Here is a 17,027-nt window from a genome sequence, read left to right as displayed (position 1 = left end):
AAAATCGACGTTTTGGGCAAAAGCCCTTCATCAGGAATAAAGGCAGTGAGCCTGAAGCGTGGAGAGATAAGCTAGAGGAGCCTCTAGCTTATCTCTTCACGCTTCAGGCTCACTATCTTTATTCCTGATGAAGGGCTTTTGCCCGAAACGTCGATTTCGAAGCTCTTTGGATGCTGCCTGAACTGCTGTGTTCTTCCAGCACCACTAATCCAGAATCATTGAATGAAAAGAGTTCAGTGAGCCTGGCAACTAGCTGAGGGGCAAGGTGCCAAAGTGCAAAGCAAGGAAATGCAAAGGAGGGATGCTGTGAGCATCCAGGTAGGGTCAGAATGAGTGAGTGCTAGGAGAGCAGCGTAAATGTTGAGAAGACATTTCCCCACATGGAACAGTTTAGGACTAGAGGGCAATGTCTCAAAATAAAGGGGTGCGAATTTAAAACTGAGACGAAGAGGAATTTCCTCTCAGAGGTTTGTAACTCTTTGGAACTCCTTGCCACAGGGGGCTGTGGGAGCAGAGTCCTTGTGAATATTTAAAGTTAAGATAGATTCTTGAGCAGTAGGGGATTTTTAGATTAGATTACTTACAGTGTGGAAACAGGCCCTTCGGCCCAACAAGTCCACACCGACCCGCCGAAGCGCAACCCACCCATACCCCTACATTTACCCCTTTTAATGTAACACTACGGGCAATTTAGCATGGCCAATTCACCTAACGCGCACATCTTTGTGACTGTGGGAGGAAACCGGAGCACCCGGAGGGTGCCCACGCAGACACGGGGAGAATGTGCAAACTCCACACAGTCAGTCGCCTGAGTCGGGAATTGAACCCGGGTCTCTGGCGCTGTGAGGCAGCAGTGCTAACCACTGTGCCACCGTGCCGCCCACAGTACAATGCACTCCTCACTCTTAAATTCAAATAATCTGATGGTCCTTAATGTTCAGCTTAGCAGTCATAAAGACACTGCACAAATCATGGGTTCAAGATCATGGTAAAAATGATTACTTGCTATTTGAGATGTTTCTTTTTTGAGGAAAACACAGGAAAGTGGATGTAAGGAATGTCAGATCAGCCATGATCCCATTGATTGGCAGAGCAAGCTCAAAGAACTGAATGACTTAGTCTTGTTCCTACTTCTTATGGTCTTCTGGCCTTATCTGTGTGGCGCAAATGTTACTTGCCACTTGTCAGTCCAATGCAATTGAGTTTCAGTGTTGGAGACTGCAGATGGCCTTGGAGCACAACCTTGCTCAGCTGTGGCCTGTGATGATGTGGCTGAGGACTGTACCATCTTGCATAGTGGCAGGAATCTGGGTTGGCTGCCTAGTGAGGAACAGCAAGGCCATGAGCTGTGTGGGCAGAGGAACGCTGTCATCCTGAGAGACAAAAGAAAGTTGGTGCTTAATGAAGCCACCAGAACTCCCACACTGTAACACCTTACATGACCTCAGCAATCCTGGTAAGCTGTTGCTAAAATGCTTGCTGAACTGCTATGATACCCCGCCAACCCCATTGGTGCAATAATCCAGAAGCATTATGACAGCAGTCTGACCTCCCACTGAAGTACTCTGATTGGCTGCTGCATTGGAAGCTAGAATAGGAAAGGTTTAGACGGATATGAGCCAAATGCAGGCAAATGGGGCTAGTTTAATTTAGGAAATTAGGTGGTCATGGATTAGTTGGACCGAGGGGTTTGTTTCCTTGCTGTATCACTCTATGACATCACCAAGAGACACTGCACAGTGATTGGGTCTGCAGATGTGAGAATGCAGTGAAATGAATGATCATTATTGCCACATTGGAATGATTGGATTCCAACTCCAATGCAAAGCTCTTTGCCAAGTTGATATTGGACTCTTCTACACTGCTTAATATTAGACAAAATTGTACATTTGAAAGTGAAGAACTTAGAGGGCTACAGAAAAAAAGAGTGGAAGTTGCTGGTTAGCTCTTCCAAGAGTCGGTATAGACACAATAGATCGAATAGCCTCCTCTGTACTGTAAAGTTTTATGATTATTTGATTCTATGTAAATTTCCTAATTCAGTAAGTATTTTGATTTGCATTTTTGCGAGCATTCTTCTGTGAGCTCTTCCAGTTATTAGGACCATTGCAGATCCTGCCTTTGATCTATCCTCGACAATACAGGCACTGTTAGTATATGACATCATGGCTGAGAACGTCAATTAAAGTTGTGGTGCTATGCCATCAGTGTCCCTGTCATTTTGATATTACTGCACTGTCTGACAGCTTCAAAGTATTGGCATCTGAAAGCAAAAAGCCACAAATGTGAAGTTGTGGTGGAGAGAGGGAGGAAAAGTAACAGGTGTATGCTTACAGCATTTGTAACTTGTAAAGTGAGGCAAGGATGAGGATTAAATTTGAGGATATCATTCTCTTTGATGATTTCAGTCTGACCCCAAGCACAACATCATTGCTGGATCCCAATAAAGTCAGAGCTACCTCCTGCATGGGCTATAGGTCAGTTTCTATTGCCTCTGGTTGTGTATCGCTTTTGTGATGATACTGTGGCTTTAAGAGGTGTACTTTGTCCTTTTTTTAATGAAGAGAGGTTGAGACAGAGGTCCCGAGCAGTCTGCTTAAGTCATTGAAGTAACCAGCTTGTGATGCCTTCTGAGATTTGTTTTTAGAAGCAGCCTGAATGGGTAGAGTCAAGCTCCCACTGAACCCGAATTTTTCATTTTAGAAGTAGCATCTGTTTTGGACCCTACAGACCATTCACCCAACAGGTCCACACCGATTCTCCAAAGTGCATCCCACCCAGAGTCCACCCCCACTTATGCTGTCGCTGTAATCTGACATTTCCCATGGCTATACCATCTCATCTACACATCCCTGGACACTATGGGAAATTTAGCATGGCCAATCCACCTAATCTGCACATTGTTGGAATGTGGGAGGAAACCCATAGAGGCACGGGGAGAATGTGCAAATGTTGCCCAAGGCTGGATATGAGCCAGGGTCACTGGCACTGTGAGGTAGCAGTGCTAACCACTGAGCTACCATGCCGCCCCAGAGACGATGCTCTTATTTCTCTCTCTGGTACAGCTAAAAGCTGGGGTTCTGTTCCTGTATGTGAGACAATCTATTTTACTGAATTTGGCTTTGCCTAACGTGTGTTTATGGGCTGTCACTGCATTGGAACAGTTAGAGAATCATAAGATGTACAGCACAGAAACAGACCCTTTGGTCCAACTCATCCACGCCGACCAGATATTCTAAACTAACCTAATCCCGTTTGCCAGCACTTAGCCCATATCTTAACCCTTCCAGATGCCTTTTAACTGTTGTAATTGTACCAGCCTACATGATTTCCTCTGGCAGCTCATTCCATAAACGTACCACCCTTTGCATGAAAAGGTTGCTCCTTAGGTCCCTTTTAAAATTTTCCCTCTCACCCTAAACCTATGCCCTCTAGTTCTCGACTCCCCACCCCCAGGAAATGACCTTGTCTATTTACCCTATCCACGCCCCTCATGATTTTATAAACCTCTATAAGGTCACCTTTCAGCCTCCGACGCTCCAGGGAAAACAGCCTTAGCCTATTCAGCCTCTCCCTATAACTCAAGCCCTTCAACCATGGTAACATCCTTGTAAATCTTTTCTGAACCTTGAGTAATTAATACATTGATTAGTTTGTTAAAACATTTTGACAGAGTTACAGTTAAGCCAATTCTTTTATTTTTATTTTAACTGTATTGTAAAAATAAAGTTAATTGAATTGCATCTGGGATGCAACACCTTAAACTTACCTTTAACCTAAGAAAACATTTGGGTGTAGACTATCTTCCTAATATATTTTGAGGGGGTTTTGCCTGGTCCATAGCACTTGCTCCGACAAGACAGCAACTTTGTCAAGACCTAATAAGAACTCTTGATTGATGTGATGACGTAGCTCGTAATTGAATAGGTGCCAATGTGTGTAAGCTGTGCGAAGAGGTTGTGAGGCTTAGCTTCGCTTAGTGTTTATTTTTAGGGCCTTTCCAACTTATCTCCCAAACAAGTTGGTTTCTGTCCTGACATGCTATTAAAAAGTTCTTAGTTTTGAAAAGGGCCCAAACAAATGTTATGTCCCATGCATTTTGGCATTTTAAATGACTGATAATGTGTTTAAAAGTACATCTCCATTTATAATCTGTACAGAATTAGTTCAGTTAAACTCCAAATTCATTTTACAATCAAATATGTTCAAATGGATGATTAAGGTCCTTCTGTTTTCCATGTGAGATTTGGTTTTCTCCCACCTACTGTTTCTCACAGATTCTTCTCAACCCATGTCCACATTAGCTTGTATTATTTTAGCTTGTATTATTTTATTAGCTTGTATTATTTTAGCTTGTATTATTTTATTAGCTTGTATTATTTTAGACCTGCCCTATTTCAGCCACCTCAGTCTGTGAACTACCACCTAAAATCCTGCATTTGCTGGACGGGCAGTAATATGACACCGGAATGAAATAAGGTGTGGCTCGAAACACACCTCTTCATTTGCTTAGGTTTACAATCCAGAACCTAGATTGTTTCTCACACAATGCCATCGTTAAAGTTTCAGTCCCTAGGATCAGTGCATTCAGTAAACACAAAGAATGCTGCACATAAAAGATGCTTCAGACTCATTTCATTGCTGTTGACTGATCGTAATGAAAAGATCATTTACTTGGCTATCAGCTCTTCCAATCATTCAAGATTATGAACTGCAATTCCATATTTAAATTTGTTCTTTAATATCCTATTTTTAAAAATGTAGGTTTCAGCACCATGTTTAACTTGGATCATGAGCACAGTACAAGAGGAAAACTCTGTTGAACATATACATTTCAGTTCCATCATCATTGACTTAAATTGGCTCCAGATCTCTGCAGGAGAAAGTGAGGTCTGCAGATGCTGGAGAAGAAGGGCTTATGCCCGAAACGTCGATTCTCCTGTTCCCTGGATGCTGCCTGACCTGCTGCGCTTTTCCAGCTCCAGATCTCTGCACTCCACAAGTTCAAAGTTCCAATTCATTATGGGCTTGTCGCTCCCTATCTGTGTAACCTCCTCCATTTTTAAAAACTCATTCATAGGATGTGTACATCGCTGGTAAGGGCAATATTTATTGCCCATTTGACAGTTAAGATTCAATCTCATTACAGTGTGTGTGGAGTCACATGTAAGGCAGCTGAGGTAAGGATAGCTGTTTCTTTCCCTCCAGGACATCAGGGTTTCTCCCCAGCAATATGCAATGGTTTCATGATCATCATTAGACTCTTGATTCCAGATCTTTAATGATTTTAATATCCATTATCTTCCATGGCAGGATTCAAACACAGGTCACCAGAACATTACCTGACTTTCTGAATTAATAGTTGAGCAATAATACCACTTGACCATTGTCACAGCTCCGTCCACTGTATAACCACATTTAGATTAGCTTAGATGAGATTCCTTACAGTGTGGAAACAGGCCATTTTGGCCAAAAAAGTCCACACCGACCTTCCGAAGAGTAACCCACCCAGACCCAATCCACCACCCTACATTTACCCCTGACTAATGCACCTAACATTATGACAATTTAGCATGGCCAATTCACCTAATCTGCACATCTTTGGATTGTGGGAGGAAACCAGAGCACCCGAAGGAAACCCATGCAGACATGGAGAGAATGTGCAGACTCCACACAGACAGTTGCCCGAGGTGGGAATCAAACCTGGGTTCCTGGTGCTGTAAGGCAACAGTGCTAACCACTAAGACCACTGCCATGATTTTGGAATGCCTAATTTTAATTCTCACCTGAAATCTATGATTCATTTCAGCAACAAATACATATATACATTCCTCTGACTCTAACTTGTTTTACATTTCCCTCTCTTTCACTCTATCAACAATTTCCTTTGCTGCAAATATTCCAATTCACTCTCTAAACTCATTTGCCACTGTATGTAATTTACCACCTTCCTTAAAAATTGCTTGATGAAGCTTTGGTCATTCCTTGAAATGTCTCTTTTGGTTTGGTGTCCATTTTATCTACATGAAACATTTTCCAATATTATGACAATATATATATGTATTTGTTGCTGAAATGAATCATATATTTCAGGTGAGAACTAAAATTAGGCATTCCAAAATCTACCAGGTGTTCTACCAGTATGTCATACAGCTAATGATTATTTGATATTTGCTTTTGCCTTGGGGCTATCTAGGAATTAAAGGTAGAAGATGCACCATCATAGTGTAGCTACAGAAAGGCAATCTTTTTTGATAACAAGGTTTACTGCAGGGAGGCGATAAGTATAATCATATTTGGCCAAGGATAACTACTAGAACCTGAAGGAATTGATCCAGAGATATTTTCTTTCTCTGAAAGCTAGAGTAGAACTCCTTGTCTCCACATTTACCCAACCTTAGTGGCTATAAAAACGAGGTGATTGGTCTTCTTTATAGTGCACCACCAAAGGTATTAGCTTGGGAATTCCTGGTGATGGATCCAGCGGAAATAAATATTTTCAGGTAAAGATCCTGTCTGACTTGGAGATGATGCTGAGCTTGTAACATTGCCACTCCTACCCTTAATGGTAGCCGTCACAGAGGAAGAAGGTGATGCCAGAGTAATTTTGGTGTATGTTCTGTCAGAGGTTCATCATTGATCTGAAATATTGGCTGGAATCTTTCAGGCTTCAGATTGCGCAAGGAGCGTAATGAGGAGGGAAGTTGGGGATCAGAACCTCACACCCTTCCTGTCTGAGTGGGAACACTCATGATCCACCATCCAGCCTTGGTATAATTGAAATACAGAAGTGGGCAATTAATGGTGGTTAAGGATTTGTTCCTGCTGGGCCTACAATTCTTATAGCTCCAGGTGAAGTGATTTTGCGGTACAGTGGTAAGGCTCTGACATCTAAACCAGGAAGTCTGGGTTCAAGTCTCACCTGTAACAGAGTAGCGCTATAACATATCTGAGTAGGTTGATTAGAAAATATCCAATGCCAGGTGAGATAAGGAAGAGTTAGCCTGGCTGACTGACTAAACAGGCCATCAATTGTTATGGAAGGTATCTGCGGTTCCTCCTAAATATGCAATAACTTTGTATACGTTCAAGGGACTGGAGAATAGAAGTGGCTGCTGGCATCTTGGGCCTTGCTTCTGATCTCCCTGGGTATCTCTCCTCATGATTCTCTCTATCCCAAGTAACACTTAACTTTCCTGTAGTGATCCCTCATCCTGGAAGTGGGACTGGCAGTGGCCCTAACCTCTACCATTATAGGCCAGCAGCTCTTAGTGACTGGGGCTGCTTTATTCTAGATCCTAATCATTTCCTCAGCATTTCTAGCCTTTTCTGTTTCTAGTTCAGTTTTCCAGCATCTGTAATATTTTGGCTTTGCACTTGATGTATTGAATGCTGTAGAAAATACAAATGGCAGCAATTAGAACAAGGGGCATCTTTGGCTGTTACACTTGAACTACAGAGCAATTGCAAAGAAGGAACAGCCAATATTGAATGAGATCAGAGTGTTGCTGAATTTAATTTCTTGTATACGTGGTTTCAGATATCCTGACCACTACTGCATTACTTTTCTTTTGCTAGTCAAATTGTTTGGTTACTTAGTTTGCTAAGACTACCATCACATTATGATGAATGTATCACAGTGAGCAAGAATAAAATATAATGGAACATTCCTTGCTAAAGTTTTATTTAATTTGACGCCAAGAATAACTCTTGACATCAGGTGATAAATTCAAAGAACTGAGAAAGCAAGCATCAATACATGAGGTAGTTCTGACTCATGCCAATGTATCTGTGTTTGAGAATTTGAAACAAACGTAGATCCACAAGCCACTTTTATAATGGATCTAACTACAATACAATGAACCTGGCAGGACAAACAGGGCAAATGCAAAATACGACATATGCTGGAAAACTGAAATAGAAGCTGTTGGGTTGGACAGTATCTGGGAAGAGGAACAGTTAGCATTTCAAGTCCATAAGATGGAGGAACAGGAGTAGGCCATTCAGCCCAGCTAATCTGCTTCACCATTCAATGAAAGCATGGCAGATCTTATCATCCTCAACTCCACCTCCCTGTCTTTTCCCCTAATCCTTGATTACCTTACTGATTAAAATCCTCCTCATTGCTATCGGTTACCTCTAACTTTGAGAGCATACCCTCTGACCTTAGAAGCTGCAACAAGGGGAAACATGCTCTATGCATCTACCCTGCCATGCCCACTAAGAATCATAAATGTTTCAATAAGGTCATCTATCATTTTTCTAAACTCCAATGTGTACAAGTTCAACCTCCTCAACCTCTTCTCATAAAAGAATCCCTCCATATGTGGAATACCTAGTGAGCCTTCTCTGGACTACCTCAATGCCAGCTTTTCTTTATTTTGATGAGGAGACCAAAACTGTTCACAGTATTCTAGATTTGCTCTGACTGATGCCTTGTATAGTTTCAGCAAGACCTCCCTATCTTTAAAGGAGAAAGTGAGGACTGCAGATGCTGGAGATCAGCGTCAAAAGGTATGGTGCAGCACAGCAGGTCAGGCAGCATGCGAGCAGCAGGAGAGTCAATGTTTCGGGCATAAGCCCTTCATCAAGAAACCATTTATAGGATCCCTACCTTTATACTGTATTCCCTTTGAAATAAAGGTTAACAAACAATTTGCCTTCCCTATTACCTGCTGAATGTGAATACTAGCTTTATGATTCATGCACGAAGACTGCAAAATCCCTCAGAGCTGCTGCTTTCTGTAGTCCTTCTCCATTTCTATTCTTCCGGCCTAAAATGCAAAGCCTCATATTATATCCATCCACTACTTTTTTTGCCTGTTCACTTAATCTGTATATTTTCCTCTGCGGATTCCACGTGTTATCCCCACTCCTTACCTTCCAACCCAGATTTCATGTGATTTTCTAACTATTCTTGTTGACATATCCAAGCCATTTTGGTAAACTTGACAAGGTGCAAGGCCCTCTGAGTCACAGGAGCCTTAGAACTTCTACTGAACGAGGTTCAAAAAAACTAAGCACAATTAGATTTAACTGAACAGAATTTTTAAAATGGGATGAGACAAAGAGCATCAGCATTCATCTTTTGAGAACCATGATGCACTTGATAATATGCTGAGTGGCTGTATTATTCCCTACATTTTATGTTCTAACTACTGTTGTCTTTGTTTTTCTCCATTTCTTTATTGATTACACTAATTAGTGTTAACACATTTTCCAATTGTATATACAAGGTCCCTTAGCTATGCAATCACTTTGTTTCAGACAGAACTTGCAGTGATGTTAATTAGAACAAATTAAAGCAATTTGGAAACACTTATTTTTAAATAATGGAAACTGTAGCATCGTTCCAGTATTAGATATTTCTGTTGATTTTCAATTGTATGTTTATATTCACAATTCAATATTGACATTATATTTATCAAGATTAATGTTTAATGAATTGAAGTTATGATACACAAATTGAGTTTTCATGAGTTAAAAACTTGTATTTCACTTAATGGTGACATACCATTTCAGGGAGTGCTGAGGTGATGATTCTAAACAAGGAAGTAACTGAAACTGTTCTGAAAGCTCAAGTACACTAGATTTGAATTCGCATGTATTAACTTCCCAGAAAATGAGGATCGCAGGTAGGAATTTCACTTTCAAAGGTTTCAAGTGACTTGATTATTGTAACTTTAGCATTTAAAATTTCCTTTGTATATTTCAATAATTTAGCAATTAATGCTGTTTTAAGAAATGTGAATTGAAGCTTCACAACTCTCAATTCAAATTGAGTTTGTAAGCAATAGTTGACTGTGAGGTGAGATCATGAGGTAAGATGTATAAATAGTTACAGCTTATCAAAGCATGGGTATTATTTGCCAGTCAAAAGGCTGAGCCAAAACATTTTTTATTGACAAAGTATACATTTATACTGATGTAAAGATTAAGTATAAAAAATGGAGTTTGATGCATGTCATGTGAAGGCGAATTTACTCAACTTGCTAGAGAATTGATTTAAAGAAGAAATGGCAATGAGTTTCAATAAACACAGATTAGAAGGGGCAGAAAATTAACTTCAGGAAAGTTAACTTTAAAAAGGTGTGGCAACTTGTTACACGACAGAGAATGTGTCAAGGAAATTAATTTACATTAATGTCAGAGTAAACATTGGGTTTATTAATACAGAAGTTAATCTTTAACAATGCTTATAAACTGGGAAAGTGACATACATCTGATTAAACAAATAAGGCAAGGGACAGGAAAATCACATTAATTAAATCTAAATAAATTGAAATGAGGCTTTAGATGTTCCATGCAAGAGGTAAATTCACAAATGGTTTCTTATATACAGAATGTTGACTGAAAGGAAAAGTGAACAGGTCAGTCTTGACATTGAATACTGTACTATAGGAAGGTTGTGGAATATTTTAGCATCGTTAGACTTGAATTAGGAAAGTTAATTATCCAGATCTCAAAAAACCTAATATTACAAAAAAAATTTAAGTTGGTAAAGTTAATTGAAAATAATACTAAATGTTTTGTTTTAAAGTATATTTATTCTTCCATGCAGATGATGACCAGGTTTCTCTTCATTTGGAGCACTTCAGTATCTAAGGAGTTGCAAAATGGTACTGAACCTTTTGTGGTCAACTGTGAATATCTCCTCAGTTGTCCTTATGATGGAGGGAAGGTCATTGATGAAGCAGCTGAAAATGGTTCAGCCTTGGACATTACCCTGAGGAACCCCTGCAGTGAGGTTCTGCGGCTAAGATAATCAATCTCCAACAACCATCTCCCTTTATAGTAGGTATGATTCCAACCAACTTGATTCCCATCAAATGCAGTCTTGCTAGGGCTCTGATCCACATTTAGCCAAATGCAGCCTTAATGTCAAAGGCAGTAACTCTCACCTCAGTCTGGAAACCAGCAGTGTTGTCTGTTTCTGCTCCCCCCCACCCCTTAAAATACATTTTTTATCTCTTTTTTTTTCAACTTTCATGATCTTCCTGGACAGTTGCTAGTTACCGAAGTATTTTATAACTAGTCAAATGGATTGGTGCAATCAACTTCAGCACAAGTTTTTGTATTCCTTGGGTGCTAGAATGGCTGGCATTCAGATCTCTTCAATACAAAAGCAACATGTTACAAATGCAATAAATCTCAAACAAAATCAGAAAATGCCACAACTATTCAACAAGTCATGGAGAGTCTGTGGACGGAAAAGCAGCACTAATGCTTCAGGTTATTGACTTTTGATCAGAATTGGACAAAGTTCAAGATGGTAAAGGTGTTAAGAATAGAGCTGGGGGAGATATGAAAGGAAATCAAAAGGTCTATGATCAGGTGGAGGTCAGGAGTGATGAAATGACAAAACGGATGATGGTACAAAAGAGCTCGCTGCATACTACAAACTAGTATGTTATATTTCATTAGGATTATATTTCATTAGGTTGATTCTGGAGTCGACTGGATTAACTTATGAGGGGAGATTGAGCAGACTGGGACAATACTCATTGGAATTTAGAAGAATGAGGCAGGGTTATTGGAAACATATAAAATTTTGAAGGGAATGGGTAAGATAGAAGCAGGGAATTTGTTTCCATTGGCAGGTGAAACTAGAACGAGGGGGGAAGGCCTCAAAATAAGGGAGAGCAGATTTCGGACTGAGTTGAGGAGGAAGTTCTTCACCCAAAAAGTTGTGAACTTGTGGAATTCCCTGCCAATGAGGCTACATATCTTAAGGTAAAGATACATAAAGTTTTGAACAATAAAGGAATTAAAAGTTATGGTAAGTGAGTCCATTGAAAGATCAGCCATGATCTTATTGAATGGTGGAGCAGGCTGAAGGGGCCAGATGGCCTACTCCTGCTCCTAGTTCTTCTGTTTTTATGTTCTTATGTTAAGAGGTGATTGAAAGAACAGAATAATTAACAGTGACTCATAAGCAAGAAGAGATGAGTGGCCAGATCAGCTGTTTGGGAAATGTTAAGTGAAGCATTGAGGAATATGTAAGACTAACAAAGAGCAAATGAAATTTGTAAATGGTGCAGGCGAATGGGAGGTTTAAGGGGGTTGAGCTGAGGATTTTGATGGGCAATATTTTCAGAAATGAATTCAAGGAGAGCACAATGTAGGCACAGAATTACTTACATGGCAAACAGCATAAGCAGCAAGTGATGGAAAGAGCTAAGCAATTCCACGTTCAACAAATCAGACCTAAGTTCTGCAGTCCTTCCACATCCAACCGTGAATGGTGCTGGCCAATTAAGCAACTCACTTGACGAAGATGAGCCTAAAATATCCTATCCTTAATGATTGAGTGCCCAGCAAATAGTGCAAAAGATAAGACTGAAGCATTTGCATCAATCTTCAGCCAGAGGTGCTGAGGTGATAATCCATTTTGATCTCTTCCAGTGGTCCCTAGCATCACAAATACCAGTCTTCAATCAATTTTATTCATTCATGTCAATATTTGGGAATAACTAAAGGCCCTGGATCCGTAAAGGCTATGGGCCCTGACAACATTACCGTAATAATCCTGCAGAATTGTGCTCCAGGAATTGCTACATCCTTGGCCAAACAGTTCAGTTACAACATCAGTATCTACTTGGCATTGTGGGAAGTTGCCCAGGAATGTCCTGTGCACAAAAAAACAGGATAAATCTAACTCAGCCAATTAGCACCCCATCAGTCTACACTCAATCTTCAGAAAAGTGATAGAAGGTGTCATTAAGCAACACTTGATTAACCAACAATCTGGTAACTGAAGATCTGGGATCTGCCAGAGCCACATGGACAAGAGAGATGTATTATAAAGGTGAGGCAAAAGTGACTGCCCTTGACATTGAGGCTGCATTTGACTGTGTGTGGCATCAAAGAGCCTTAGCAAAACTGGAGTCAGTGGGAATTGGGGGAAAGCTCTGTTGATTGGAGTCCCATCTGGCACAAGGAAGATGTGTATGGTAGATGGAGGTCAATCATTACCTATCCAGGATATCTCTGCAGGAGTTCCACAGGGAACCATATTCAGCTGCTTCATCAATAACCTTCCTTCCATTATAAAATCAAAAGTGGGGATCTTCCCCAATGATTGCAAAATATTCAGCACCATTCACAACCCCTCAGAGGGCGTCCATATTCAAATGCAACTAGACCTGGTCAATATGCAGCTTTGAGCTAACAAGTGGCAAGTAACATTCACACCACACAAATATCAGGCAATCACCATCTCCAATAAGAGAGAATCAAACCATCACTCCTTGACATTCAGTGGTGTTACCATCATCAAATCCCCTACTGTCAACATCCTCGGGGTTACCCTTTACCAGAAACTCAACTGGACTCACCACATAAATACAGTAGCGGCAGGAGCAGACCAAAGACAAGGAATTCTACAGCAAGTAACTCACCTCCTGAATTCCCAAATCCTGTCCACCAACTACAAGGCACAAGTCAGGAATGTTATGGAATTCTTCCCACTGATCTGGATGAGTGTAGCTCCGATAACATTCAAGAGTACTAACTTTCAGAACACTGCTCCTTTGTCAGGTAACTAGTGGGGCAGGATCATAAGATATGCGATATACATTGCAGGCAAGGATGCCCCGAGGCATGGTACATTGGTGAGACCAAGCAGACTCTGTGACAATGGATGAATAGACACTGCACAACAATTGTCAGACAGGGATGTGCCCTTCCATTCCGGGAACACTTCAAAGGTCAGGGACTTTCAGCCTCGGATCTTCAGGTAACCATCCTCTAAGGTGGACTTTGGGATATGCAACAACGCAGAGTGGCCAAGCAGAGGCTGATAGTCAAGTTCGGTACCTATGGAGATGGCCTCAACTGGGACCTTGGGTTCATGTCATACTACAGGTGATTCGATACATTACACATGCGCACACACTCTTATATACACACTCATGCAGACCCTCTCTCAGACATACACATGCATCTCCCACACTCACACACCCTCTCACAGGCTTATACTCCGTCACACTCATGCACACACTGTACCAAGTATACACACAGAGAAAGTGAGGGCTGCAGATGCTGGAGATCAGAGCTGAAAATGTGTTGCTGGAAAAGCGCAGCAGGTCAGGCAGCATCCAAGGAACAGGAGAATCGACGTTTCGGGCATTCCTGAAGAAGGGCTTATGCCCGAAATGTCGATTCTCCGGTTCCTTGGATGCTGCCTGACCTGCTGCGCTTTTCCAGCAACACATTTTCAGCAAGTATACACACACACAAACATGCATTCTCTCACGTGCACTCATACTCACCCGCACATGCTCACATGCACAGACTCACACTCTCTCTCTCTCACACACACCAGTCTATAGGGTGAATTTGCATTTGCAGAATTGTATTTGCAAATGTATTCTAATCTTGCTCAAAAGGCACACAACCTGCAGGCAGTCAACACAGGCAGTCAATCCATACAACATTTTATAAATTCCTACTTTGGAAATAGAACCAATCTGACTCAAGATTGGGATACATATTAGACTCTAACCTCACACCTTTAATACATTGTCTGAGCTGACTTGTCACTTTTTTGTAAAACCTTAAGTTATCTCGAGAATGTGACTCAAAAGAGGTTCTGGGATTTACATATTAATGAATCAAAACCTGCAACCCCATTGTAAAAGATTAAAGACTTAACAGCAATCTAGGTTTTTTCAATATATCATTTTAATTGCATGACACTGTGATCTTTTGCTCTAAATTCTGTGTCTTATGATCCTGCACCACTAGTTACCTGACGAAGGAGTAGCGCTCTGAAAGCTAGTACTTCCAAATAAAGCTGTTGGAATCATAGAATCCCTACAGGGTGGAAACAGGCCAGCAAGTCCACACCAACTCTCCAAAGAGTATCCCACCCACACCCATTCCCCTACCCTATTACTCTACATTCCTCCTGACTAATGCATCCAACCTACACATCCCTGAACATTGGCATGGCCAATTCACCTGACCTGCACAACTTTGGATTGTGCGAGGAAACCGGAGCACCTGGAGGAAAGCCACGCAGACACGGGGAGAATGTGCAAACTCCACACAGACAGTTGCCCAAGGCTGGAATCAAAACCCCAGTCCCTGGCGCAGTGAGGCAGCAGTGCTAACCTGGTGTTGTGTGATTTTTAACCTTGTCCACCCCTGTCCAACATTGACACCTCCACAACATTCAAGAAGTTTGACATCATTTGGGACAAAGCAACCCACTTATCCACAAACATCCAGTCCCTTCACCATAGATACTCAGTAGCAGCAGATTGTACCAACCACACGATGCACTTCAGAAATTCACCAAAGATCCTCAGACAGCACCTTCCAAAACCACAACCACTTCCATCTAGAAGGACAAGGGCAGCAGATGCATGGAAACACCATCACCTACAAGTTCCCCTTCAAGCCACTCACTCCCCTGGCTTGGAAATATATCACCATTCCTTCACTGTCACTGGGTCAAAACCCAGGAAAGCCCATCCTGTCAGCATAACAGGGACTGCAGTGATTCAGGAAAGCAGCTCCACACTACCCCCTGAAGGGAAATTGGGAGTGGCAGTAAATGCTGACTCAGTCAGCAATGCTGGTATCCAATGACTGAAAGGAGAGAGAATCTAAAAAAAGGGAAAGAAAAGTTTACCACGTCAGAAAAATAAGTTGAAGTAGAAGCTATGGGCACAGGTTTGGAGCAGCAAAAATCAGCCCTCCCCACTCCTATCCCCTGAATGGACACAGGCCAGCCTGGTTCTGGAGTGATTATTAGACCACACACTTCCTTTGGTAAAAGGGATAAAGAGATAGGACAACATGAGGGAATCCATGGTTAAAGTTTGCAGACTCATAGTGGGCTGAAGTTGGTATTGGTAGGGTGGACTTGGTATGGAGCATCAAGGAAATTCACTCAACTCCAGATACTTTTTGAGATTAGATTCCCTACAGTGTGGAAACAGGCCCTTTGGCCCAACCAGTCCACACCGACCCTCCAAAGAGTAACCCACCCAGACCCACAACCCTCTGACTAATGCACCTATCACTATGGGCAATTTAGCATGGCCAATTCACCTGACTTGCATATCATTGGACTGTGGGAGGAAACCGGAGCAAACCCACGCAGACACGGGGACAATGTGCAAACTCCACACAGACAGTCTCCCGAGGCTGGGATCAAACCTGGGACCCTGGTACTGTGAGGCAGCAGTGACTGCATGACTCCAGAGACTTGTGTGCAAACTGAATAATGGGCAAAAGTGAGGACTGCAGATGCTGGAGATTAGAGTCAAGAAAGTGGTGCTGGAAAAGCACAGCAGGTCAGGCAGCATTCGAGGAGCACACTGCAAGCTGAACAATGTATAGAAGCTATTTGAAAGGATCGAGTAGTTGGAGAATGTACTGATTCAAACATTTTCATTTGAATGAACATCCACATGTGAGCGTAGAATCAGTTGCAGGGCAGAGAAAAACATGCAGTGAGGTGAAGGTCCCAGAGCAACAGAGGAATGTGGATCAGCCGAGGAGAGTGAGTCATGCAATGATGAAATTAACTGTAGCTTAACGTGGGAACCAGCAGGCTAGCCGCAAGCAGGGTGGAGACTAATAATGAGGGGGAAGGTCTGTGAATTGATCCTCTACTTCAGAATTGTGCTATGTTTGGTGCTGCTGACCAGAACTCACTTGCACAATCTCACTTGGCATCCAGTTTGCTTTACCTCCATTGCTGATATCCAACAGTGTGCCCATTGTCCACCTCTGACAGCTAAGCCACTTTCTGGCCCCTCCTAGCTCCACAAAGCCCATTTCCTGACACCTCTCCTGTTTCCTCAGAGGCCCCACTCCTGATCCCTCACTGTTCCACTCATCCACTTCCTGCCACCCTTGACAGGTCCCTCCGCTGCCCCACTCTTGATCTCTGACCATCATGCATCCACCTCACTGTCTCAACTCACTGCCCCTCTCCCAATCACCACTGCTCCACTGACTGCTCACTGTCCTGCTCACCACACCTTAATCAATTTATTCATTGCCCCCTT

General features: G+C 42.0%; 1 protein-coding gene across 8 annotated transcripts in view; it reads left to right on the top strand.

Annotated features, from left to right (window-relative positions):
• The window catches only part of LOC122559040 (protein FAM3C-like), a 57,597-nt gene that overhangs the window by 8,699 nt on the left and 31,871 nt on the right, over positions 1-17,027 (top strand). For 3 of the 8 annotated variants that reach the window (XM_043708200.1, XM_043708201.1, XM_043708202.1), the window contains 2 exons: positions 9,523-9,635; positions 10,562-10,619. The exons of 1 other annotated variant lie outside the window; for it this stretch is intronic. In XM_043708200.1, coding sequence (XP_043564135.1) covers positions 10,562-10,619 — 58 coding nt within the window. In that variant the 5' untranslated portion in view covers positions 9,523-9,635. Of the gene's footprint in view, positions 1-9,522; positions 9,636-10,561; positions 10,620-10,646; positions 10,799-17,027 lie in introns of those variants that run through there. 4 more of the 8 variants (XM_043708207.1, XM_043708203.1, XM_043708206.1 and 1 more) reach the window with 3 other exon arrangements.

This window comes from Chiloscyllium plagiosum, chromosome 18 (assembly GCF_004010195.1).
Source record: "Chiloscyllium plagiosum isolate BGI_BamShark_2017 chromosome 18, ASM401019v2, whole genome shotgun sequence".
Lineage (NCBI taxonomy): Eukaryota > Metazoa > Chordata > Chondrichthyes > Orectolobiformes > Hemiscylliidae > Chiloscyllium > Chiloscyllium plagiosum.
This window is presented reverse-complemented; position numbering and strand designations above follow the sequence as displayed.